The following is a 22728-nucleotide window of genomic DNA, read 5'->3' as shown; positions in this document are numbered from 1 at the left end:
TCTGTGCAGGGCTCTCTGCCCAGCCATGGGAGAGGTCCTCGTGCTGCCCAATTGCATCTCTGTCAGTCAGTTAAGGAATGAGAATGTTGTGCTCTGAAGGGACCCTTTGCACTCTTGCACAGAAAGGACAGAAAGCAGGATGAGCTTCTGAGAGAGGAAAAAAAGTGCTAATAAATGTGTGAAGAGATCTATGGGGAAGGAGAAATATAGTATACACTGAAAGCAAGCTGTTGCTGAGTTTAGTAATCACAGCATTTTCCTGTCTAGCTGTTGCACTGTTAGCATCCGTACTAGCATCTTGCTCATTATAAAATGCTTGGGTTTTCACTGATTGTGAAGGGCATTCTATGAAAACCAACTCTATTCTGCTCTTAACAATAAGCTGACTGCCCTTCCATCCAGGCATGTCTAGCATCCATGCAAAGCTCCAGAATTCATTTGTGAAAGTAGGTAGAAGTGTTAGAATAAGTTGTTAAAAATGTAGACCCATAATGGGAGCAAAGAAGATTGGAAGTATAAAGGGAGGTTTTACACCTGGAAGTTATTATAGTTATTTAGATTGAGCGAGAATAATAACCAATTGTTTTCTAAGATGTATGACACATTTATGAAAAACCTTGAAGGATAAATGGATCTTTTTAGTATGCTACTTCCACAAAGGACTCTATGAATAAAATAATAGTGAGAGAACTCTCAGTGGATGCTGAATACTGCTAATTGATGAAATTATTACTTATTACACACTGCAACTGAACTCTGCTTAGAAACACTATTTTCAGTATGATTTTTTGAAAATGACAGCTGAAATGTAAGAGGCTTTGTATTGAAAGTGAATAGTGATAATTTCTTGATATCTTTGAAATGAAAGATATTTCAATGACAGTTAAAACTGAAAAAAAGTGTTTTTTCTTAAGTGCACAGATCATGGACTATGAAAATAAAATGAACTTTTCTGAAATCAATAAAGTAGACTTAATGTGGATTTATAAGGCATTTTAAAAATAACTTCAAGTATTCTATTTATAATAAAGCAGTCAATTATTTGTGTCAGCACTTTTCATATTATGTCACATTTTAAGGTTAAAAATTGGGTTTGTGAGATAGAGTGTAGCCATCATATTAAGGAAAACTCTTAATTCTAAATTAAATCAGTATTGAAGAATACTGCTGATTTACTGCTCAGGGCGAAAATGGGAATGAGTACCACATTTTCCTTGGTTTTCAATTGATGAAATTAGAGCTTGCTGTCCTTCTTGGTGTGTCTAGTTAGGTCTGTATACTAACTCTTATGGATTGTTATCAGTAATTGCTGTGAGCATCTGCGCTCAAAGGATCACGTGTAATGTAACATTTTGGAATATAATATGGGTGAATACGAGATCTAATTTTAGCCTTAACAAATCTGTTCATCAGCGCTACGATGAACTTCTCTGTTAATTTCAACAGACTGCAGCATCAGAGGGACAAATTGGGCTTGTGCAAATTCGTGCACATGCTTGCGTGTGGATGTGCGTGTACGCTACAGGAACACAAGATGGGAGATGAAAAGTGGTTCCCAGATTTACTCTGTTTCTGTTTTAAAGTTGTGTTTGTTATTGCCCTTTTTTCAGTTCCAATTGAAAATGCAAAATTTGAAAGGTTTTAGTAAGCACGAATATAGCTTTTCAAAACAGATGGAAGTGAGAAAGTGACAAAAGAGTTGGGAGAAAAAAGCAAAGAAGATAACCACAACAGAATCTGTTCTCGAATGCTGATGATGAAATGTAGAAATAAAATGAATACAGAACAGAAAAAAATGAAAATATTATCTCTTCTCAAAGTATCTATAGTCTGAGTAAAGTGTCAGTAGTCAGCAGTAACCAATACTAAGCTGAAGGGCCAGTACTCTTTTGTTAGGATAGGGTGTGATAAGAAAGAGATTCTAGAAGACTGTAGAATAAGAACTGCTTGTTCAGTAAAGCAGAATAGCTTACATGCTGCTACATCATGGCACTAGGTGAGGAGATAAGATGAATTGATTTAGGAACCCCAAGAAGTATTTAGCACAAAAGCAAAGTTAGATCATTTTTAACTCCCAGTATAATGTTCTTTATGCACTTAATCAATGAGCCCTCAGTGAAAAATACATAGGAAGTCTTGAGAGTTGGTCTAAAACTCTTTTAGTGCTGGAGCAGGATTCTTGTCATGTTCTCTGATTTGCTTTTGTAATCTTAGCTGAACAGTAAATCAGTTCAACTTCTCATCCAGGTTTCCTTCCATCCTGTGCAGGACAAATCAGGAACATGGGGATGGAGGCCTTCTTGTTTCAGGGGTGACTCCAGTAATGATTAGACTATTTTACAAAAGTGTCTGTTCTTGTAATTATTTGTGACACTTCCCCAATTTTTTCCATCTTTCAAACGGAAGCTGGGAACTCATATGTTTGAGTACAGGTAAGTGTTTAAACTTAGACAGAGTTTCAGGCTGAGAGCCATCATCCTAGAGGCTTGTGTGTAAGTCCAGGAGGGTAAGAGAGAACAACTTGTGGTTGTGTACCTCCTGTCTGTACACCTTTGGTGTTTTGTCAGATTCATCTAAGGAGTCCTGCTTGGCATACTGGCAGATGTGAGTCCCCTAGTCAGGTGCTTTATGAAGAAGCCTAATTGGGTGTGCAACTTCCACTCCTGGAGTTAGTCACCTGCCCTTGCTTACAAAGCTTCCATGTCTCTGACTCAGGAAAAGGGAGCAAACAATAGCTAAAAGAAAAGCTGACCTGAAGTTGAATGGAAAGAGCTCAACATGACTTGGCAACATGGCTCGACTATCCTGAGCTGCATCAAAAGAAGTGTGGCTAGCAGGTCAAAGGAGGTGATTCTTCCACTCTACTCTGCCCTTGTAAGACCTCCACCTAGAGTGCAGCACCCAGCTCTGAGGTCTCCAATATAAAGAAGATGTGGACTTTTTAGAGTGAGTCCAGAGGAGAGCCAGAAAAATGGTCAGAGGGCTGGAATACCTCTCCTCTGAAGACAGGCTGAGAGAATTGGGGTTTTCAGAAGAGAAGGCCCAGGGGAGACCTTAGAGCAGCCTTTTGGTACCAGCCTAGAGAGGGCCTACAAGAAAGCTGGAGAGGGGATTTTTTTTTTTTTTTTTTTACAAGGACATGTGGTATGCCAAGGTGGATTGGCTTTAAACTGAAAGAGTGGGTTTAGATGAGATGTTAGGAAGAAATTGTATACTGTGAGGGTGTTAGCATCCAGTTTAAACCAGAAAAGCAAAGAAAGCTAAGTCTCTGTATATAAACCAGAAAGAACTTAGCATGTTCAAAATATACCCAAAAATGAGATTAAAACCAAATGAGGTTTGATGTTGGTGCCAAAAAATTGGTATGTTTTATTTAATAGTAGAAGATGCAGAGAGAAAAGAAAGAAAGAAAAAAAGTGTGCATGGGGTCTGGGGAGACGGGTAGAGAGTGATAGGGGTTAGGTGGAAGCATACCACCCATCCAAGGTCCCAGTGATATCTTGTTGCTTCCCTCCATCTGGTGTTCTTGCTGGTGAGAGTCCCCTGCCTCATGCCACATGCTGAAGAGTATGGAATTCCATGGAGTAGTACATGCTGTGGGCCAGGTGGGAATGCCCACATGCCTCCCCTGCAGGGGGCCGGGTTGACACTGTCCCTTGCAGCAGGGAGGGATACAACATGCTGCAGTGCTCTGGTGCAGGGTCTGGGGACCCCTTTGCGGGACCTTTGATGTGCCATGTGATGGCCCTTTGCTGTGGATAAGCTTTTCCCGGGGTGAAGGGCTCCTCTGCCCAGCAGAGGATGGGCAGTCACTGCCTCTGACCAGAGGCCTTCCAACACATACCCAAAGGCTCTCCCCCCACCCTTTGGTGCCAGGATCTGTGCCAGCTTGGCAGCTGATAGCCCTGGGGCTGTTGTCTCCACCCTGAAGGCATGAAGGTACTTTGTCAATGTACCCATCCCTGACTTGTTACTTTATCTTATCTTCATCTGTGAACGGTTCAGGGCCTCTCAGAGGCCCATTCAGGGTGTGGTGGTCATCTCTTTAGCTTTTGTAACACAGTTCTGCTGTAATAGGCAAAAGTCTTTCATGAAAATGTTTAAATCATAAACTATAATATTTCAGTCTCTGTGGTGAGGCACTGAGCAGGTTGCCCAGAGAAGTTGTGGGTGCCTCATCTCTGGCAGTGTTCGAGGCCAGGTTGAATGGATTTGAGCAAGCTGGTATAGTAGGAGGTGCCCCTGCCCATCGCAGGGGGGTTGGAACTGGATGAGCTTCAAGGTCCCTTCCAACCCAAAGCATTCTGTGATTCCATGCGGTAAAGATTAAATCCACATTTCTGAAGCTGTCAGGCACAGAAGTGCAGGAAGATGATAATTACAGAAGAGTAACCTGCGTGGCTTTATTTAGTTTCTAAAAAATGTTGCTTCTGTTACAGCTTTTCCTGTTGCTCTATGCCATGTACTGCTGCTCATAACAAACTGCAAAGGGATACTGCTCTGAGACAAATGGTTTTTAATACTTCCATCCTAATTGAATGATAGCATTGTGGTCTTGTATCTTCTAGGAAAGAGAACTTGGACCTGCTAGCAAGACGGGAATTTTATTTTTTCAAAAGTCCAATACTTAGATTTTGATGCAGCTTGAAAGCCACAGCCTTAGAATCATTACAGTATGTTTATTGAATAAATATTTTGCTGTAATTTTAGAAAACCTTGCAAATGATAAAAGTAGTTCTTCTCTGTTCAGAGGTCTCACAGCAGAGATGTAATTTTGCTTAATAAATAAAAGAATTAGAAAATAATGCTCCTACATACAACACTCTTTAACAAGTATTTAAAAGTAAGTTTTCTCTATAAGCATGAGACAAAGTGTAATAGATCAGAATCCAAATGTTTGCTGACATGTTTCTAGATTGGGCAGGTTTATCTTGTTATTTTATTTTAAGAGTATCACCTCTGCTTCTGCCCCACACATTCATCAGTATTTAATGTCAATAAGATTTGAAAATCAAAACTGTAAGAGTGAATAACTCCAAGGAATTTTCTATAGTTGCTATTACTGATATACGTTCCACTCTCATCTATAGCATGTGAGTCCCTGTATACTAACAGAGTGTTTCTTTGCTTAAAGATGTCAGCATCACTGTGTGCGTCTGCAAAAGAAGAGAATGACATTTTAAAACAAAAAGGAAAAACTGGCAACCATTTCCTCTTGCCTTGCTTGCATGGGCTGTCTAATTTTGTTGCTTGAAAATTAGGTGTGGTTTTGGGTTTTTTTTTTTTTATTATCAGACATTTAGTAATATTTTATAATGTGACTTCACATATACTTAGTGCTTATAGGACACAATTAACAAACCCTTCACATTTCCATTTTATTTCTACATGCTAAGTTTTTTTCCTTTTTGATTAGGATGCTCTGGTGTATGCACAAAGTTGATAGAAAGTCTGTAGTCCCATTGTCCATTTTGCATTTTACATTGTATTAAACAGTTGCTATTGAAATTTTGGTAAGAAGTTTGCACAGTAGTTGCAAAAAGGTAGGTTTGCTTGTTACTACTTCTTGTTGCAACAGATTTAGAAAGTCAGTACTGATAGATAGTTGGCATGTTCTTGGAACAAATACAAATGTTCACATTTGTTTCAAGTACTGAATGTACTAGATCTTTTGGATGTATATTGTTAGTCTCATCCTTGCATTTCAAGTTCATTTGTTTGACTTTGAAAATCACCTTTTAACAAAGTTTTCAGAACATTGCTTTCCTCAGCTAAAATTAGTTCCGCTGGTTTTGCCAATGATTAAACTTTAGCAGTATTAACTTTGCTAATTTCTCTCCTCTGATCAAAAGTTAGAGCATTTGCTTGTCATTAACAAACGTGTCTCTAATGCAGGTTTGGGTTTTGCTTAAGCAAACACTTGCAATGGAGGGTCCATTTCAGAGATTCAATTATTGGGATACAATGGCTTTTTTTTGGTTCTGACAAAGTTTATTTTCAAAGGCAACTGAGCTTGCTTTGTCTTGTGATCTGTTTGTCTTGTAGAAAAATAGAAGTGAGATGTAAACAAGTGAGATGTATGTGTATGATAACGATCCTTTTTGCTGTGATCCTTTCAATAAATGGCTCTCTGTGTGAGTGAGCACATACCAAATAACCATTTGTATTCCTCATGTAAGAGAGCAATTTGATGTGCAAGGATTTGAAACATAGATCAGTTTTTCACTGAAGAAACTAAAAAGTTCTGATATACCTGTGATGCAAACCTGATATTTTTCTGAAGCTTTAAGTTTTGATTTGTAAAGGAGGAAGATGTTTCTGTTAGGAAGATGAAAAAAGGTGACTTTGAGTGTAGTGAGCATGGCAGACTGCAGACTATGTACATGCTTACTTCTAAAGTAACAGCAGTCATGAAGCTAAGAATCAATTCTGTGACATGAGTTGCTCTGTTTTGGTTTTTTTTTGTTTGGTTTTTTTTTTTTTTTACACTTTGCCAATTAGTTGGATGATTAAAGACTGTCCAGTTAGGGAGAAAAACTACAAAATTACTAAATATTAACTGTGTGTGTAGAAGGATAGCTGTACAAAATTTTAAAACCTTGTACTTTTAAAGGCTGTAAGTTAAGTAACGTTTTATTCAGCCAAATGAATACATACAATACATACAGTGAATTCAACACTGAATAAATTGTCCAGAGATGTGCTCAGGTATGTCTTCTCTGAATTTTTTAATGTAAAGGCTAATATTTTTGAATGTGGTGTATTGTTTATAGTGGGAAAACATGATCTTGCCACAGAGTAGGGTGTCCCTGGAGGAGCCTCAGAACTGATCCTGTGTTGTGGTGAAGTTGAAGCCTGCTTTAGGTTGTGTGGTTTTGATATATATATATGCTTGTGTTAAATGCATGAATAATTCACTGATACTGGTACTGCTTGGATACTTCAGTAAAGCCTGGAGGGTGAGTATTTGCTTTGGCTTTCCCTGAGAGGGTCAATGCATTCTGCAGGGATTAGTTGTGTTGAGGAGGTAGCATGTAGAGCTTCCAGGAGCATGATTTACCACCCAGAGCCCTTCCCATCGAGGAGAGTGGTTGGAATCTATGGGAAACAAGAAACACTTTTTTGGGCTTCATTTTAATAAATCTATTAGAATTTACAGTAATACCTAGCATAAATGCATTGCTGAGTTAGAGAAATCAAGCACTAAATCTGACCGTTAAAGTAACAGCATGATTGTGAACCGTGCTTAGGGTTGTGTAGTTTTGCTGCTTTGTTAATGTGTAAGGCATTAACTTTGTTATGTAACAGAAAGTGCATAAAGTATAACACACTTTTGTTAACATAGATGTATTCATGACTAAGACTTTCCTGACTTTTGTGGGAGTGATTCAGAAAACTGCTCATTTTTTTAAAATGTTGTATTTATATATTGCAGGAAAATCTGAGGGCCAAGAAATTCTGTAGTGGTGAAATTGAAAATCTCAATATCTAAGTACCTAGTAATGGATCTAGGACTACACCTCTAGGATACTGGTATGCTATGAGGATGTCACAGGGTAAATTGTCATTCTCTCAGTTTTAGAGGCTATGCAAGGGGGTGCAAGAAACCAGAAAAGTGTTTGTTTTGCTATCAGCAGTTTGTCTTACGCGGAAATGTAAAGATGAAGGTACAGCACTTAAATGCCACGTTAAAGGCATATGGCAGTGCACAGGTAGCATATGCTTATCACTAGATCATCCATCGACCTTAGTTCTTGATCAGTTTTGAAATGATGAGCTTGTGTGGCTCAAGGAAGAAATTTGTCTTGTGATGAAAAGTTGAATCTTTTTCCAGCTGGGTTTGAGCTCCCTGTGCCCGTATGCAGAGTGGGATACAGGGTCAGGCCTCAGTACCTTGAGCAGGTTGGCTTCTCCAACCCTGTCTCACAGGACTCTGCAATGCTGCTGCTCCTTTGGCACTGGTTCATGGGCTGGTCGTCTCTTCAAAGTAGTGGAGCCCCATCTTCCAGCTCACTGGACCTTGAGGATGTGTTTGTAGCTGACACAGTAGTACAAAAGGCCAGTTCTCAGGCATGGACAGGGGGCCACCTGCAGAATTTATCGTTACTGAAAGATATCAGAGGGTTAGACCTTGTCTCACCCTGGTGTATTGTAATAAAATATGTTCACAGTCAAGCTGGTGGCTTTGCTCATGTGTGCAGCTGTTTGTCTCAGTAACAGAAAACATACCTGGTAATTTACAAAAATAATTTCTTGGGGGTTTCCCTTGGATTTTCCTAAGGCTGACCACATCCTTCTCCTGACATTTGTGTTCATTTCACATTTTATCAAGCTTTCTCTGGCTTTGTTGCTTCACAATTAAGCTAGGCCTGAACTACTACGAAAGCATGTTTTTTTCACCTTTTTGAAATTTTTGCATGAATTAATGAATTCCTAAGATACATTATCAGCCAGCTTACATAAATTGTAAAGGTTCTTATCAGTTCTGATCTTCAGTAAGAAAATCATAAGTATGGATTTGTGGGATATTCTGTCAAAAGTAAGCATATGGGAGAGATTCACAACATTGTCCTGCATTCTTTCAGTAATGGAAAATAACATAGAGCTAGCTTTGGGACGACATGACACCATAGATACTTACTTTTTGAAGTCTTATGTTTATCTTTAGTGTAACAAACTCTCCTATGACTAGAACTTGCTCTTTCTGATTTGGCAATGAAACTTCCATGTATACTGGGGACTTGACATGGTGTGTAAAGTCCTGCATCTGTCAGAGCTTCATTCAGCTTTCCAAGAAGTAGATTAGATGTGAGAATTAAAATGTGAATTAGGCAATTCAAATTAGATATTAATAGGAGTTTATGCCTTGGTCATCTTCTTCTACACTGATGTGATTTATCAACAAAGTTCCTTATTGTGGTTTATCTAATCTTATGAAAACAAATACGTTTGTGTTCTTTAGCCTTTGATTGAAGAGCAATTATGCAATTAGTTTCATATTCAGATATACTAGAAAATATTAGTGGAAAAACCCCAGGTATTTGGTTCTGTCAGTGAAGTAACACTTGCATAGCTTAGAAATTAATTGTTTAGTATGCTCATTACTCTTAGAAAAAATAAATATGTTCTCATTATGTTCACTTGGTGAGCATATGTATCTTGCAATACATTTAATGTTACTTGCTGTGAGGGAGATTACAACTCTTTTTAAGGAAATTGGGTAGATTAATGGAATGGGGTGGGTTAAATTGCTCTCCACATGCATTCCCTAGCATGCCTGGCCTACTCCTGAATTTTAATTGATGTATATAAAAGTGTTCAGCTGAGGGGGCTCTGTGAAGCAACAGGATTAAATCAGGATATAGCCATGTATTGCAGGGGCTGGGCTAGGGAAATGAGCTGTGTGCTGAAACAAGGAGACTGACACATGGGACCTTGTTTTATACCCAATCACAGTCTGCATGTGAGCTGTTGCATTTTCCACATCTTCACTGTGACAGTACACGTATTGATCTGTGGTGAACTTCAGGAGGTGTTTTGGGGCTGTTCACAGGAAACTTTCCCAACAAGCTGCAGGAAGTCCACACAGTCCTTGAAACAAGCAAATATTTATAAGCAAAAAATTTTAGTCTTGTTAAAGAATTTTACGGAGTTTTAATATCACAACCTGTGACAGAGCCTGAAGATAGATTTTCTGATCCTTATTCTGGCTTTGAATGAGCAGTAACAAATATGAGGATTACTAAGCACTAAATACTCCTGGTGCAACTCATTGGTTTCAGTAGGAGGCTCACCAGAAGAAGACTGATCTTTAACTATTGAATTTTTCTAAATTTATATATTGTTTTGAATCAGAGATAGAGTCCACATAAGCAGGATACCTTGCTAATGTTGTTACTTTTGGGGAGAAAAATATAGAGCCAAAGATTTTACACTATAATGCTTTAAAGAAAAGCTTTCAAAATTTGAATTAATGTCACGTAATTTACAAAGACGCTGATAGACCCACAGGACTTTTCAATGACTGTCTTAGTTACTGCAGTCCCATGTCCCACCTGTGTTCGAAACTGTACTTTTTTTTTCTCAATAACATCCCCTCTCTGTGTGCTCCCCAGTCCCCACTGGCTTTGGAGCATTCCCAATGAGCAGAGTGCTTCCATAATTTTATATTTTATTTTGCAGAATATACACTTAATTAAGAATCACATTTAATTGAAATAGCTTCTTCTGATTTCAGGAAGAGAGTGGCTTTATGAGATGAGAATAAAAAGTGCTTTTAATGAAATTAAAAGCAAAATGAAATGTCTTTAGAAATTTATGTTGCATCACTGCAGAGCATGTGCCAAACCTGTCTTGATTTACCTGAAAGTGCTATATCAGAGACAGGACTCCCAGCTGCAGAGTGTATCCTATCCTGGATGACTGCTTTGAAATCACTTACTTGGAGTAATATTAATTCAAATTCCTGATAAATTACTCACTGTGATATAACACGCTGTTTTAAAACTTTTACAGCCTTTTCATTAATAGATGATAGTGAAAATTAGAGCTAGTATTTTTTGTGTAGACTTCTTAATCATGCCATTTAAAGTAGAAGCTAAGCAGTAAACATCTAATGAATGGCTTATGGTAAGTTTAATCTCAGAAGCTATGTTGCTGTTGACAAAGATCAACATAACCATCTATCAATAAATTCTCAAAATTTAAAAACTGTAGCTATGACTTATGCATGGTAGTCATTCTCAATGTACATTACATATGAGTAGTTTATTGCATTTTAGGATACTTGCAACCTAAATTGATATCTATTAGACGTAACAAATATGTTCTTTTCTAGAAGGAGATGTATTCTGAATTGAACCATTCTTCTGCATTTTGTAGCTTTTAATAATTGTTGTCTTTTAAAAGACCTGAAAGAAATAATTGTCATGGGTAATTATTAAAGGAATTCCTTAAGGTAACGATATTTGAGCAAGTCATCAGCAAAATATATTTGAGTTGCATTCCACAGAGATGGGCTCCTTGGCTTTTTTCCCAAAGTGAAGTCTTCAAATTAATCTATGGAAATAGTGAAGGAAAGTATAATACCTTGGTGGTGCCCATAATCATCAGTGCTATGCACAGTTGCAGCTTTTACTCACCTGCGTGTTGTGCTTCTGTGCCAAGAGTCACAAACTCAACGTGGGCTCAATTCACTTCTTTGTCCTTACCCACAGCCCCATGTCTTTCTTCATCAAGAGAGTATCACAATGGATTTCTACGGAAGTACAGTGTCCTTATATTCTGTTTTGCAGCCATTAATGCTAATGGATTTATATCTACTATTAATGAAATAAATGGAGCCAGTTAAGTAAAACTGTAAAGATAAAATTCATCGGTTCTGCATTACTGTAAAAATATCATCTTAATGTGAAATCCAAAGTTCATAGTACTTTGAAAAGGGCTGCATTATGCACCTGCAGCCTCTGTTGGGGAGCTTGAGTCTTGGTCTTTCAACATCTGGAGAGATCAAAGAACAGCTCATCTGTCAAGAATAAGAATTTATGTGGCAGAATAAGCATGGGATTCAGACAAGCAAGACTGTAGGTGCCCAAATAATTCTCCTCACCAATGAACTCTTCCCCTGCTTGGATGACCAGTGTGTTTGAGAGACTGCAGGGCTCAGGTTTCCTTTCTTGCATATCCAAGTAGTTTATTTTTGTTTAGTTGTGTGTATTCATTGTTATTTGCAATACGTGTTCCAGAACTTTCTTCTCAGTAATTTTCCTCTTACTGGCTGACCCATCTGAATTTATTTGTTAAATTTACTAAATGTCTGAGTAGCCATAAGCTGTGAAAAGCCAACCAGGGAACTGAAATGAATAGGAAGAAAACACCCTCACTAATTTCACTTCTGACAGTTCAACTGACCCAAGAGCATTTACATTATTTTCCCATTTAAGCAGTTAACTTCTGAGTTGTTCTTAAACACCAGGGACCTCTAGCTAGAGCAACCACTTTGGCCAGCAAGCCAAGATTTAGGCAGGTAGTATATTATTTATGTAGTGGAAATATAAGCATTTTTTATATTGTATATGTGATTTAGTATTTTCTGTGCCAGTTTTATTTCAGATTTAATTCTGGGACATGCTGTGCTACGTAGTCCTTTTGGATTTCTGCAACTGTTGCACTTGGAGCCATGCTCCTGCTGCAGAATTCCAACAGGAGCAAACATATGGGGATTCTTCCGTCCTTGGCTTGCCCCACCATTTGTTCCATGTTTTAAACCAACTGGTGCTGTACCCAGTGGAGTACATCTGTTACAGTTTATTGCTAGAAATTTGCAATTCATTTCAGTTTGCTGAAATAATATTCATGGCCAAGCATTAAGCAATTACAAAAGAGAGCAGACAAAATTTTGCTGAAGTTTTTATGTAATGCAGAACCTACTGCCCAGCTTGGGTAATTTGGGCACTCAGCAGTCAGATAATGCTCTGACAGTTGAGTTTGATCATCCTGAGAAAATCAAGTATCCACTGAGATATCCCTTATGTGAATGTCCCTGCTCTGTTTTAATTAAAGGCAAAATAAATTGGCATAAATAACCACTGAATGCATTTAGTTGCCATATCTTCCCTGAGGTACTCATCTGGGGAACACCCTGAACTGGAGCAGAGTCTTTGCTGCTGGAATTACAGGGGCACATCCAGTAACCTGTAACTCTTTCAGAAATTCAGCAGCATGTAGACTGCTAAATAGTCTATATGTTTTTTGAATACTGTGCCTCGCTTTTTGTCTCTGTGCTTCAGGCAAGCTGGCAGTTACTGTGTTGGGCTATGTTGTTGTTTGCAGAGGTGAGGTTTCTGGTTTGAGGGACAATTGGATTACCAATTGCCTTCAGAGTAAGGCATTAAGTAGTTGAATATAAAGTGACTCCTTCCCATTTAAAATAAAAAGTCCCCATAATCAGCACAATAAAATCTTAATACAAGAGATGACTGTCCCGTCATTATCACCCTCTGAAACAGATTTTTAAAATCAGGAAGAATCACAGTATAATATTCATAACCCCATCACACTCATCATGTTTCTGTAAGTCAGTCTCGCACATCTTTGACATATAGTAACAGAATAAAAACACACTGCAGTGGAGACATGTAGTGCTAAAGCCAGGGCTTTCTTATAGGTAAACTTGCAAACTAATTCCAGAAGTTACAAGCAGCAATGTGCCTGTTTTTGTTCTCCTTCACAGACCTGAGTCTGGATCTGTCTCTTGGATGCCTTTCACACTCATCCCTTGAAATAAACAGGCTGGCTTTTGCTATAGAAGTCTGTTACTTGCCAGATTTGTAAAAGAGTTTTGGTTCCAAAAATTGGATTTAATTTTTTGAGTTACACTAGGATAATGCAAGACATTGCAAACTTCATTCTGCCTGTGTTGTCAGACCACCACTATGACTTAAAAGTATGGCTACATTCCTGAGATATATTTGTGTCCTTGCAAATAAAAGTATTTTAAGATAAATTAATTTAACTCATCAGCTTGCTAGGCTTAGAAGGAGATTATTTTGATGGGGAAATTGGAGTTTATACTGAAATGATGAAACATTCAGAAATAACCCAGATATTTTAAAATATTTTTGCTTGTTTTGCTTTACAAATGTTACTTGGAATGATACAATGAACCAGAATTCTGTGTTTCTATATGCTGTACATAAAAAATATCTGGGAATGGAAACCATTATTAAAGCTACTAAATATAATTCTGTTTTCTAGTAATCCTAGAAATGTCTTTAAATATTCATCATCTAAGTGGTGTGGACAATACAATCTAAACAAATTAGTATGGAGTTGGGCTATAATGTGGAATAATTGCATTTGGTTTTACAAAGCACTGTAATTAAGTGTATAAAGTGTGATATAAGAGGCTTTGAACCTTTATGGAAATTTGAATCTATATTTTAATGTCTTTTGTTCTTTTTTTCCACAGAACATTCTGGCTTTAAATCCCCGAAAACAAACACATGCAACTCTTCACTCAACTGCAGCAAAGAAACTAGTCAAGAAGCATTGGAAAAGGAATTCTGACAAAAACTGTTCAGTAAGTGCACGTTTATCATTGCATCTGGAACATGTTTATCATCGCATCTGGAACAATCATTGAGGCTGAAATCACAGCTGTGGGAGAAATAAATTAGTGTTATTCAGTAGCTGCATTTGGCTTCTAGTTTGTTCCTGTAGATAGAGAGTTACTTTGTGATGAGCTCTTTGCTTTTCAGAACATATTGCAGTCCATACTTTTTTTTTCATTTTTGGTGATTGTAGTAAGTGTTTGATACAACTTTTGTGCCTTTTGTTAGGAATTCTGATCCCTCTCAAGTATCACATCCTGAGCGATGCTGAGCCTCTTGATTTCCCTGGGTAGCCTCTTCTGCCCCTTCCTCTTTCTGTTTTCCAAGAGTCACACTGGCATGAGCAGCACTTCACTATCCTTTCTGAGACTTCTAAAGCTAATTTTATTTTTCTACAGAAATAGGGGAGCCTGTCATATGTACCTATTTTATATGTAAATAAATACATAAAGCTTAAATTAAAACATGACTCTGGAATTTCAATTTTGTGCATTGTATTTTTCAGGAAATAGTTGATTTTGAAAGAAATAGTTTTATTGCTGTAAACTGTCCATACTCTTCTGTATTTCTGTCATTATATATCATTGTTTTCTCTCTAGGTATTTGAATTCCTAGTCTCAGTGTGATATTTGACTAATCCTATCAGACTTTTTATGTCTCTTTGATCCCTCATCTGATTAGAAGATTGGTACTGTTTTTACTGCTTCCTACAGGTTGTCTTACATAATCTTCTAAATTCAGAAACCTTTTAGGTAGAGCACTAATTTCCTTATGGGTGTAATGATAGTGGTGTCTTTTCACAGTGTTGTCAAAACACCTCCCTCTAAAAAGGAAAATTCAGGAAGGAAGTTGATTTTGTTTGTAATTAAAAATATGTCATCCAAAACACAAACCCAATCAAAAATACCAAAAAGTTCCTCAGTTTCTTAAGAACATGAAATCCAGTATGAACAATAAATATTTGCTGGGAGGAGCAACACAAGATATCCTTAGTATAACAACAATGATCTTAGTACAGTTTCCTGTTTGATAGTATTGATTATAAGAATCTCTTTTTTGCTATAGCTGATATTCCTATTTTCTTGTATTTATTGGCTTAGATAGTGTCATGTGAACTAGTAACTTACATACATGAAAACCTTCTGTTTGTGAGCTTGGATGATTATTTTGGGATGTCTGATGCAGATATTGCCCACAACTGTCTGTTCCTGCTGCAGAGAATGTTGGGCTGCTTAGTGAGCGGCTCCTGGGCAGCTGCAGTTTACACTGTCACGATTTCAGGTGACCTGAAATCAATACTGGGCTGTAAACTCCTCTGCTTTCAGAAACTGTTTGTTAGGAAGCTCAGGTATCCATGCAGCAGGGCAGCTGGGTATCTGTATATTAACCTAACTAGCTGTTCCAATGTAAATTATTCTGGTTAGTTAAACTGTAACATTCACAGAAATATTTTACTAATGGGTGTGTTAACACACATTTCCTAAAGCATCTAGGCTTTTAAGTCACTCTTTGTTATCCCATGTCAGAATTGCTTGCTTTTTGTATTTAGTTTACTCATAAATTGTTTGATATTTGTCATTGATTTTGAAAGTTTTCTAGAAATTATTTTCTAGAAATTCTCTTCCCATGTTCCTGCTGTTAGCTGTATGTGTGTACCTCATGGTGTCTCAAATATTTCTGGATTCCCAAGGTCTGAGCTTCTTGGGCTGTGCAGACACCATGGATTTGGCTTCACTGCCAGCTTGTGTGCCTTGTCTGGATTTTCAGTTGAGAGAAATTCTGAACATTGCAGGATGATGTTTTGGCATAGGCTTGCAGTCTAATAACAACTTGGTTTTATAGTTCTGCAGTACTGCTTGGAGATCTGTGCAGTTATTAGCACCCTGTCCAGACAGGAATCTGCTTATGGGGTACAGTTTACAGGATTAAAAGTTAGAAAGAAACAAATTGGGCAGATATAACTACTTTCGTCACAGATAGTTTTAATACTGCATTATTATATATTATTTGGTAGAAACATCGCATTATTTGGTTTGCAAGCTATTATAAGAAATGTAAAGTGCTAGAAGGAACTGTAAAGGGATTGTCCTTATTTCTAGATGGGTAATGATGGTAGCTAGATGGGTAGCTTTTAAAACTGACAAACTTTTCTTTGCTCAGAGATATGTAGCTTATTCTTACTGTGTAAGATTTACCACATAGCTTACTATAGCAGAAAAAGCCCTGAAAAAAGAAAAAAAAATTGTCTGGTCTCCCACTACATAAAAGACATCAGTAAAAAATAAGAGACCTTTTACATTCTCCATATCATTGTTGTTGAGTGGTTTTAATAATAAAATAAAATGGTTGAATCCTTTCATTGCCTCCCTAAATTAGGAAAGCTAATGTAGGAAAGGATTCCTTGAACACCGTTTTCTGTTGTCGTCTAAGGAGGCACTGGTGTTAATGTTTAAGCCTGCTAATGAATAGATCAAGCTCCATTTAAAGTCCATATGAACTTTATTTGTTTCCATTTCCTTAAAATCTGAATTTGGCTTTTAGCTTTGGATTCTTTTAAAGCTGTTCTGATGCTGCCTTTGCAGAACTACTGTTGAAAGGAAGGTGGGAGTATGAAAATACAAAACTAATTAAATTAACAGCCCTCAAAACTCTGAACAAAAGCTGCATCTGCTGAGGCATGCACACAGTGACTTTGTAATGTCTAATAGACTTCCAGATGGCAGACTTACATATTTCTTCAGAATAATTACACAAGTGAAATTTTAACTCCTAGCCTGCTCTGAGACACTTTGGGTTGCCCATTTAATGAGTTGTGAAGTGGAAACAGAATGTCAATACCTTTCCTCAGCATTGGAAAAGTATCCTCCTAAAGGAAGGTTCAATTAGGCTTTCAGTGAGTGCTATTGTTTATTTACTATGTTAGCAACCAAGTGTTGCTGTAAAAATTATAGCTTTAAGTGCAAGATTAATCAGCTTTCCTTCTGAAATTTTAACTCAGAGACATGTATCAGAGTAGGAAAACTCTTTATTGCTGTGTCACCTTCAGTAACAGTGCTAGACCTAAGCATTAACACTCTTATTTCTTATGAGTTATGCTGAAAAGGGGTATAAACACATGCCTCTAGTTATCTGGGGGAACAAAGATTGCTGTTGTCCAGAAATAATTAGAAGAGTTTTGAAATAGCTGTTCTAATAGTGAGCATTAAAGAAGGGTGCAAAATTTAGATCACATTAGATCATCAGTTTACAGATAGAACAAAAGCAAAGGGGTCAACTGTGAAACGGCGAGGATTTGCTTTGATTTCAGGTCTTTCCTAAGCAGTTCAGGGTTGTTTAGACTTCGGATTAATATTTTTATTTGTGGTTTCTAAGTCTTTATAATTACATTTCTCTGTGTATTTTGTGTTTACCTACATTTAGGTCACCAACTAGGGGAGCACACATTATGTGCATTTGCGTTGCACCCAGCACACTGATTTCCTTGCTTTATGAGTAGGGTTTCTAAGCATTATAGGACAAGTTTTGTTCTATCTTGTACATGTGCAGGCTTGTAATTTAAATGAAATTCAGTTCCACAAGTTTTATAAATTGACTTGTCACTGGATAATTCAGTGGGATATTCTAGTCCAGCCTTCTTTTTGATAATGAAATATTGTAGATACCTGCTAAGGACAGGTGAGAAGCTGATATAGATCCACCTATGTATACAGACTTGCTTCAGTTTCTGCGTTTAGAAATAATTGTAACATTTGCTCCAGATGGAAATGCTGGAAGTATTTCAACAGGACAAGAAGGTGAAAAGGAAATGGGGTTTAAATTGGTTTGTAGCTAATTGCCATAGCCTGTAACAGTATTGATTTTCTGGCAGTATTAGCATTGTTCTTTGTCCTTACATGTGCTAAGCCTGATCAGCATGTGCAAAAAGAGCCTCTGAACAAAATAATTTTGATGCTCACCTCTTTTTGATTTTGGGTTGGTTTTTTTTGGTTTTTTTTTGGTTTTTTTTTTTTTTTTTTTTTTTTTGTTTTTTTTTTTTTTTTTTTGGCAAGGGCTCTCTTTGGGAAAGAGACTTTAACTGTACTCTAATTCTTTCCAGCCATTAGAGAAAACCAAATTCTTCACCTTGTCTTTTTCTGTGCAACATTAAGTTGCAACTACCAGATCATTTTCTGCTAATGATGGAGCCTGAGATCTGCAATTCATTGCAAGATATAACAGCTCATGTTGCTCTTTAAGTTCAGAGGACAAGGCTACTCCTTTAAAAAAGTGGTAATAAGAGCTTGCTAGAACTTCTAACTGCTTTTCACTTTGATAGTATTTCTGTGGCTGTCACTGCTATATGTAAATATCTGTTTAAAGAAATTCTTTAAAACAAGGTATGTAAGTACCTCTGGATGTACCAGTGTCCAGGCTTGCAGAGAAAAATGTGTAAACAAGATGATCTTTCTCAGCTATAATCAGTGTGTTACTCTAAGTATTGCCTTCCAGTGAGGTGGAAAAAGTTCACGTTTTTTGTGCCTAATAATGTATCATGATTACAGAATAATCAAGTTAGCATTTCACAAATAACTGATGGATTGAAGCAGAAATAGTGCAAATTGCAAACAAGTAGATATAAAACCCAGCACACCGAAGGCCTGAGATCAGGAACCTTAGTGAATAACTGCTTTTCCAGTAAATAATTTGTCCATTTCTAGACATGTATTGATGAAAGATTCTATATTTATAAATAAAAAAATAATCCCAAATATTGTAAAATAGAGAACACTCATTAAAGGAAATCAACTCAATTATATTTATAATCTAAACGTATAGTTTACCTTTGCAAATATTTATTTTTGTCTTCATTGCATATGAATATGCAAGTTTAGCTCTTTTCTGAATGGGTATACAATGGCAGATGTCTCTCTAATCGCTTCTCTATTCAAACATTAATTGGTAGAACATATGTAGAATTCTACTAGTCTGAATAGGTATAGGATAGCAGCAGTCTCTTTAATCACATCACTATTCAACCACTAATTGGTGTGATGATTAAGGGACATTAGAGGGAGCACTTTGACATCTGATTCTTTGAACTGATGTCTGCTCGAGCTGTGCTGTATTCATCATGGCCAGACTGATTTCTTAAATAAAACGCTCTGATTCCCAAATGTGGAAAATATTGCGTTAGGATCTATTGAGGTGATTAGGGAATTTGAAAATGATTCTTTTATTTAACTAGTGATTGACTGTATATGCACAAACTATTCATATGAATAATACATGTGTTGCTGAGTATCAGAAAGAGCTGAGAAGTAACATCAAGAGATTTTCTCTTTTCTCATAGTGTCAATAATTAAATATTAATACGCATTTTAAAATGTACCAGTTTAATCATTTAGCAGTCAAATTCCTACTCATGCATTTTTTAGATTAACTAATTACTCTGCATTTTCTCTTATCGATAGCATATGCTGGCATTTATAACCCTTTCACTGGAATAAAGTGGTTTACATGTTTATATATGATATCATATATACTGGTTCTAAGAAATGCATATTATGAATTTCCTTGCATTTGATGTGTTATATTAGTTTCAATATCTTAAGGTGTTTTTATTAGAATATCTCAATAGCTCCTAACTTGCCTGGATGCAACAAAATAGTGATTTTATGCACATTTTCTATGTATTAAATTGCAAATACTGGGTGATGGCAAGTTGTGCCAGACACTTTCTTAGTACTGTGCAGAAGGTTCCTTCTTATCCTGTGGCTCTTCTGGAGTGCTGTGCAAAACCACCTCCAACCTTTTAACTGCTGCTGTTCAGAGTTCTTCAGGTTTGGTGTTCCACTTATTTGATGTTGGATGATTTCCTCTTCTATAGAGAAGCATTCACCTTTTTGTGAGCAGCATTTAGTTCCAGGTGTATTTCTGATCTTAACTATTTCAAAACTGAAGTGTTTCAATTGAAGAGCTGCAAATTGTTTAGCTTTGTACTTAATTATATGACAAAATGAAAAATGGTTATCTGCTTAAAGTGCTGAATTCTAGGTAAGTCCAATTCATTCCTCTTCATTAAAGCTGAACAAATCAGAGCAGGGATAGGATCAGAAACCATCTTCACTGTCAACTTTCAACTTCTGCTTAGTATTATATTCTTTCAGATGTAGAATTCAATATACTTTTCTGTGGTTACTGGATGGAGATAAAGGTGCCTTCTTATACTGTGGTTTTTTTTTTGGTTTTTTTTTTTTTTTTTTTTTGGAAAACAGAAAAAATATCAAGACTAGCTTATCTTTCTTCAGACCTTCTACTCCCACTTTTTTTTTTCTTTTGTAAGCTAGTGCTATGCTGAAACCAAGATTGCTCTTTCCTGTACTAGATTTACCTTTTCTATAGTGAAGGCCATCAGACATGTGCTGTTCCTTCTGCAAGAGTGTTGAATTATCTTATATTTATGGCCCAAATTCTGACCCATTAGTTTGGTTTGATTTTGAAGTTCTCTTCTTGCCTTTTGAAATGTTTAATATCTTTTGTTCCCTGTTTCCCTTATTCCACCAAACATTATGACAGTAGAAACCATTAGTGCATTAATTTTTTCCAATTAACCAAGTCACTGAGGTGTTGGGTGAATTATGAACCATCTTGATTTGGGTTGTTTTTTGGTGATAGAAACCAAAACAACCTAGTTGTTTTTCAGTTAGTTGCACACTCACTGGATATTTTTTTAATCTAGTCTACACTTTTAGTTAGCTTATGAAAATGTGCTGTGGAATAATTGGGGGGAAGAAGTTTATTCCAGATTTGCCACATCTACTCTGCCAGCTATTCTTGGCCAGTTTTACATGGCCATGATGGCACTTTTTATATCACAACGTACATTTTAATGTGTGTACTCCATTTTCTCTACCTGGGGATATGATTTCTGTTTTCACCATTTTTCTTTTTTATTTTTTTTTCCTTTTGTTTCCCCTCCCCTCAATCCCACTCTGTAAAGGCAAGAATTATGTCTGTCTCTTCTGACCTTTTGGAACCACAAGCCTTCTAGTGGATGCAATTGATAGTGCTCCATGCATTGCTTCACTTAGTTCCTCAGTGACTCAGTGATACATGAATCAGTCTGATTAAAAAGTATAAATTATTCTTTTTTTTCCATGCTCAAGCCTGCAATCCCATGTTCTTGATAAAAATATAATTTTTTAGCTGTAGTTATGGCTATACCGTGCTCTCTTCATGAAGAGAGCAGTGAGGGCTGTTGATTCTGCATCACTTATTTGCTCTGTTGTACATAATCTGTACTTCTCTTCATTTTTTTTCTTGCTTCTCATGTATATAGAATGGTTTTCTTACTATAATTTTACATTTTTCTCCTTTTAAACTTAAATTTGCATCACTTTCTGTTTTTATTCCCACAGTGTTTATGCAGTTCATTTATACTTAGAAATTTATCTGCTCTAGGTATGTGTCAGTTTCCTTGCTTTTTTGATTTTGATTTCCCAGGCCATTGGGAGGAGGCATGGTGTGATCATAAAGGTGTGCTAAAAACACTGTTTTGGGTGAGTTTTGTTTGTTTCCTGTTTGTTTTGTTTGTGGTTTTGTGAGGTTTGGGTTTTTTTCTTTTTATTTGCTTTGCTTAGGAATAGTTCCCTTTTGTGAATTTCTGTAGGTTTGCCCTTTCTCTTGCTTTCCTTTACTGATCAGTATAACTCTCAGGAGACATACCAGAAATTATATTTTCTGAGGTTCACCATCCTCATTCTTTTACCCTCACCACTTTCTGCACTTGGAATTGATTGTAATCTATTACAGAGGTAAGTCATTGATTGTAAGACACTTTGACTTTTTAAATGCATCCTGTAAACCTCAGATCCTAATAAGGTAGCGTGCAAGTATTCTTTGATGTGATAACTGACAAACTTTGTTAGTAACAGTCATTTAATCAGAAACACTAATGCATAATTTTAAAAAACAGTATCAACTCGTACCAATCTTATCAGTTCTGTTATGAATCAGAATGGACTTTATCCCTTTAGCAAATGGATGAAGTCATAGCATAAATACAGAATATAATTTTTGTCATTTTAAAAAAAAAAACCAGTTCAATATAAAATCTATAGAATAAGATAAACAGTTCAAAGACATGAATTTTGAGAAGATTATTAGTGTTTAAATTATACAAAATTTATTTGGAATTTGAATCCCAATTTGTGAAGAATAGTTTCACACTGAACTGTAAAAGAGCTTCAAAAAGTTAAGACTATGAGGATTACCTGTAGGGAGTTGAAACAAATGGGTTTGATTGGGAAAGCAGGAAATACAGAGGAAAAAATGAGAACTTTCAAAAGTCAAGTTGAGTCACTCTGGGTGAAAGAAATTAAAACAAATAGTAAAAGGTTATTCAGCTATATAAAACAAATAGTAGAAGATTCTTAAGCTATTTAAACTAAAAAGTAAAAGAACAAGCAAAGTAAGTGCGAAGATAGGATTAAGCATCTTAGGTATTGTCTGAAGTCTTTGTAATTGTTGTCCTACTTTCAGTAAAATGGGAATACAGCAAGAGGTGGCTAAATGGGCAGAAAAGTGCAGAAGTGGGAATTGTACCAGACAGGCCAGAAGGAAAACTTGGAGTGTTTTA

General features: G+C 36.6%; 1 protein-coding gene across 6 annotated transcripts in view; it reads left to right on the top strand.

Moving 5' to 3' along the window:
- The window catches only part of DPYD (dihydropyrimidine dehydrogenase), a 336532-nt gene that overhangs the window by 9504 nt on the left and 304300 nt on the right, over window positions 1-22728 (top strand). For all 6 annotated transcript variants that reach the window (XR_005953933.1, XR_005953934.1, XM_041421778.1 and 3 more), the window contains exon 2: window positions 13970-14080. Coding sequence is in view for 4 of the 6 variants with exons in the window: in XM_041421778.1 (XP_041277712.1) it covers window positions 13970-14080 (111 nt within the window). In the remaining 2 variants the exon portion in view is untranslated. The remainder of the gene's footprint in view (window positions 1-13969; window positions 14081-22728) is intronic.

The sequence above is a fragment of the Onychostruthus taczanowskii genome, unplaced genomic scaffold (genome assembly GCF_017590055.1).
Source record: "Onychostruthus taczanowskii isolate IOZ18803 unplaced genomic scaffold, ASM1759005v1 scaffold7, whole genome shotgun sequence".
Taxonomy (NCBI): Eukaryota; Metazoa; Chordata; class Aves; order Passeriformes; family Passeridae; genus Onychostruthus; species Onychostruthus taczanowskii.
The sequence above is the reverse complement of the archived record's forward strand: the minus strand, read 5'-3'. Positions and strand labels throughout refer to the sequence as shown.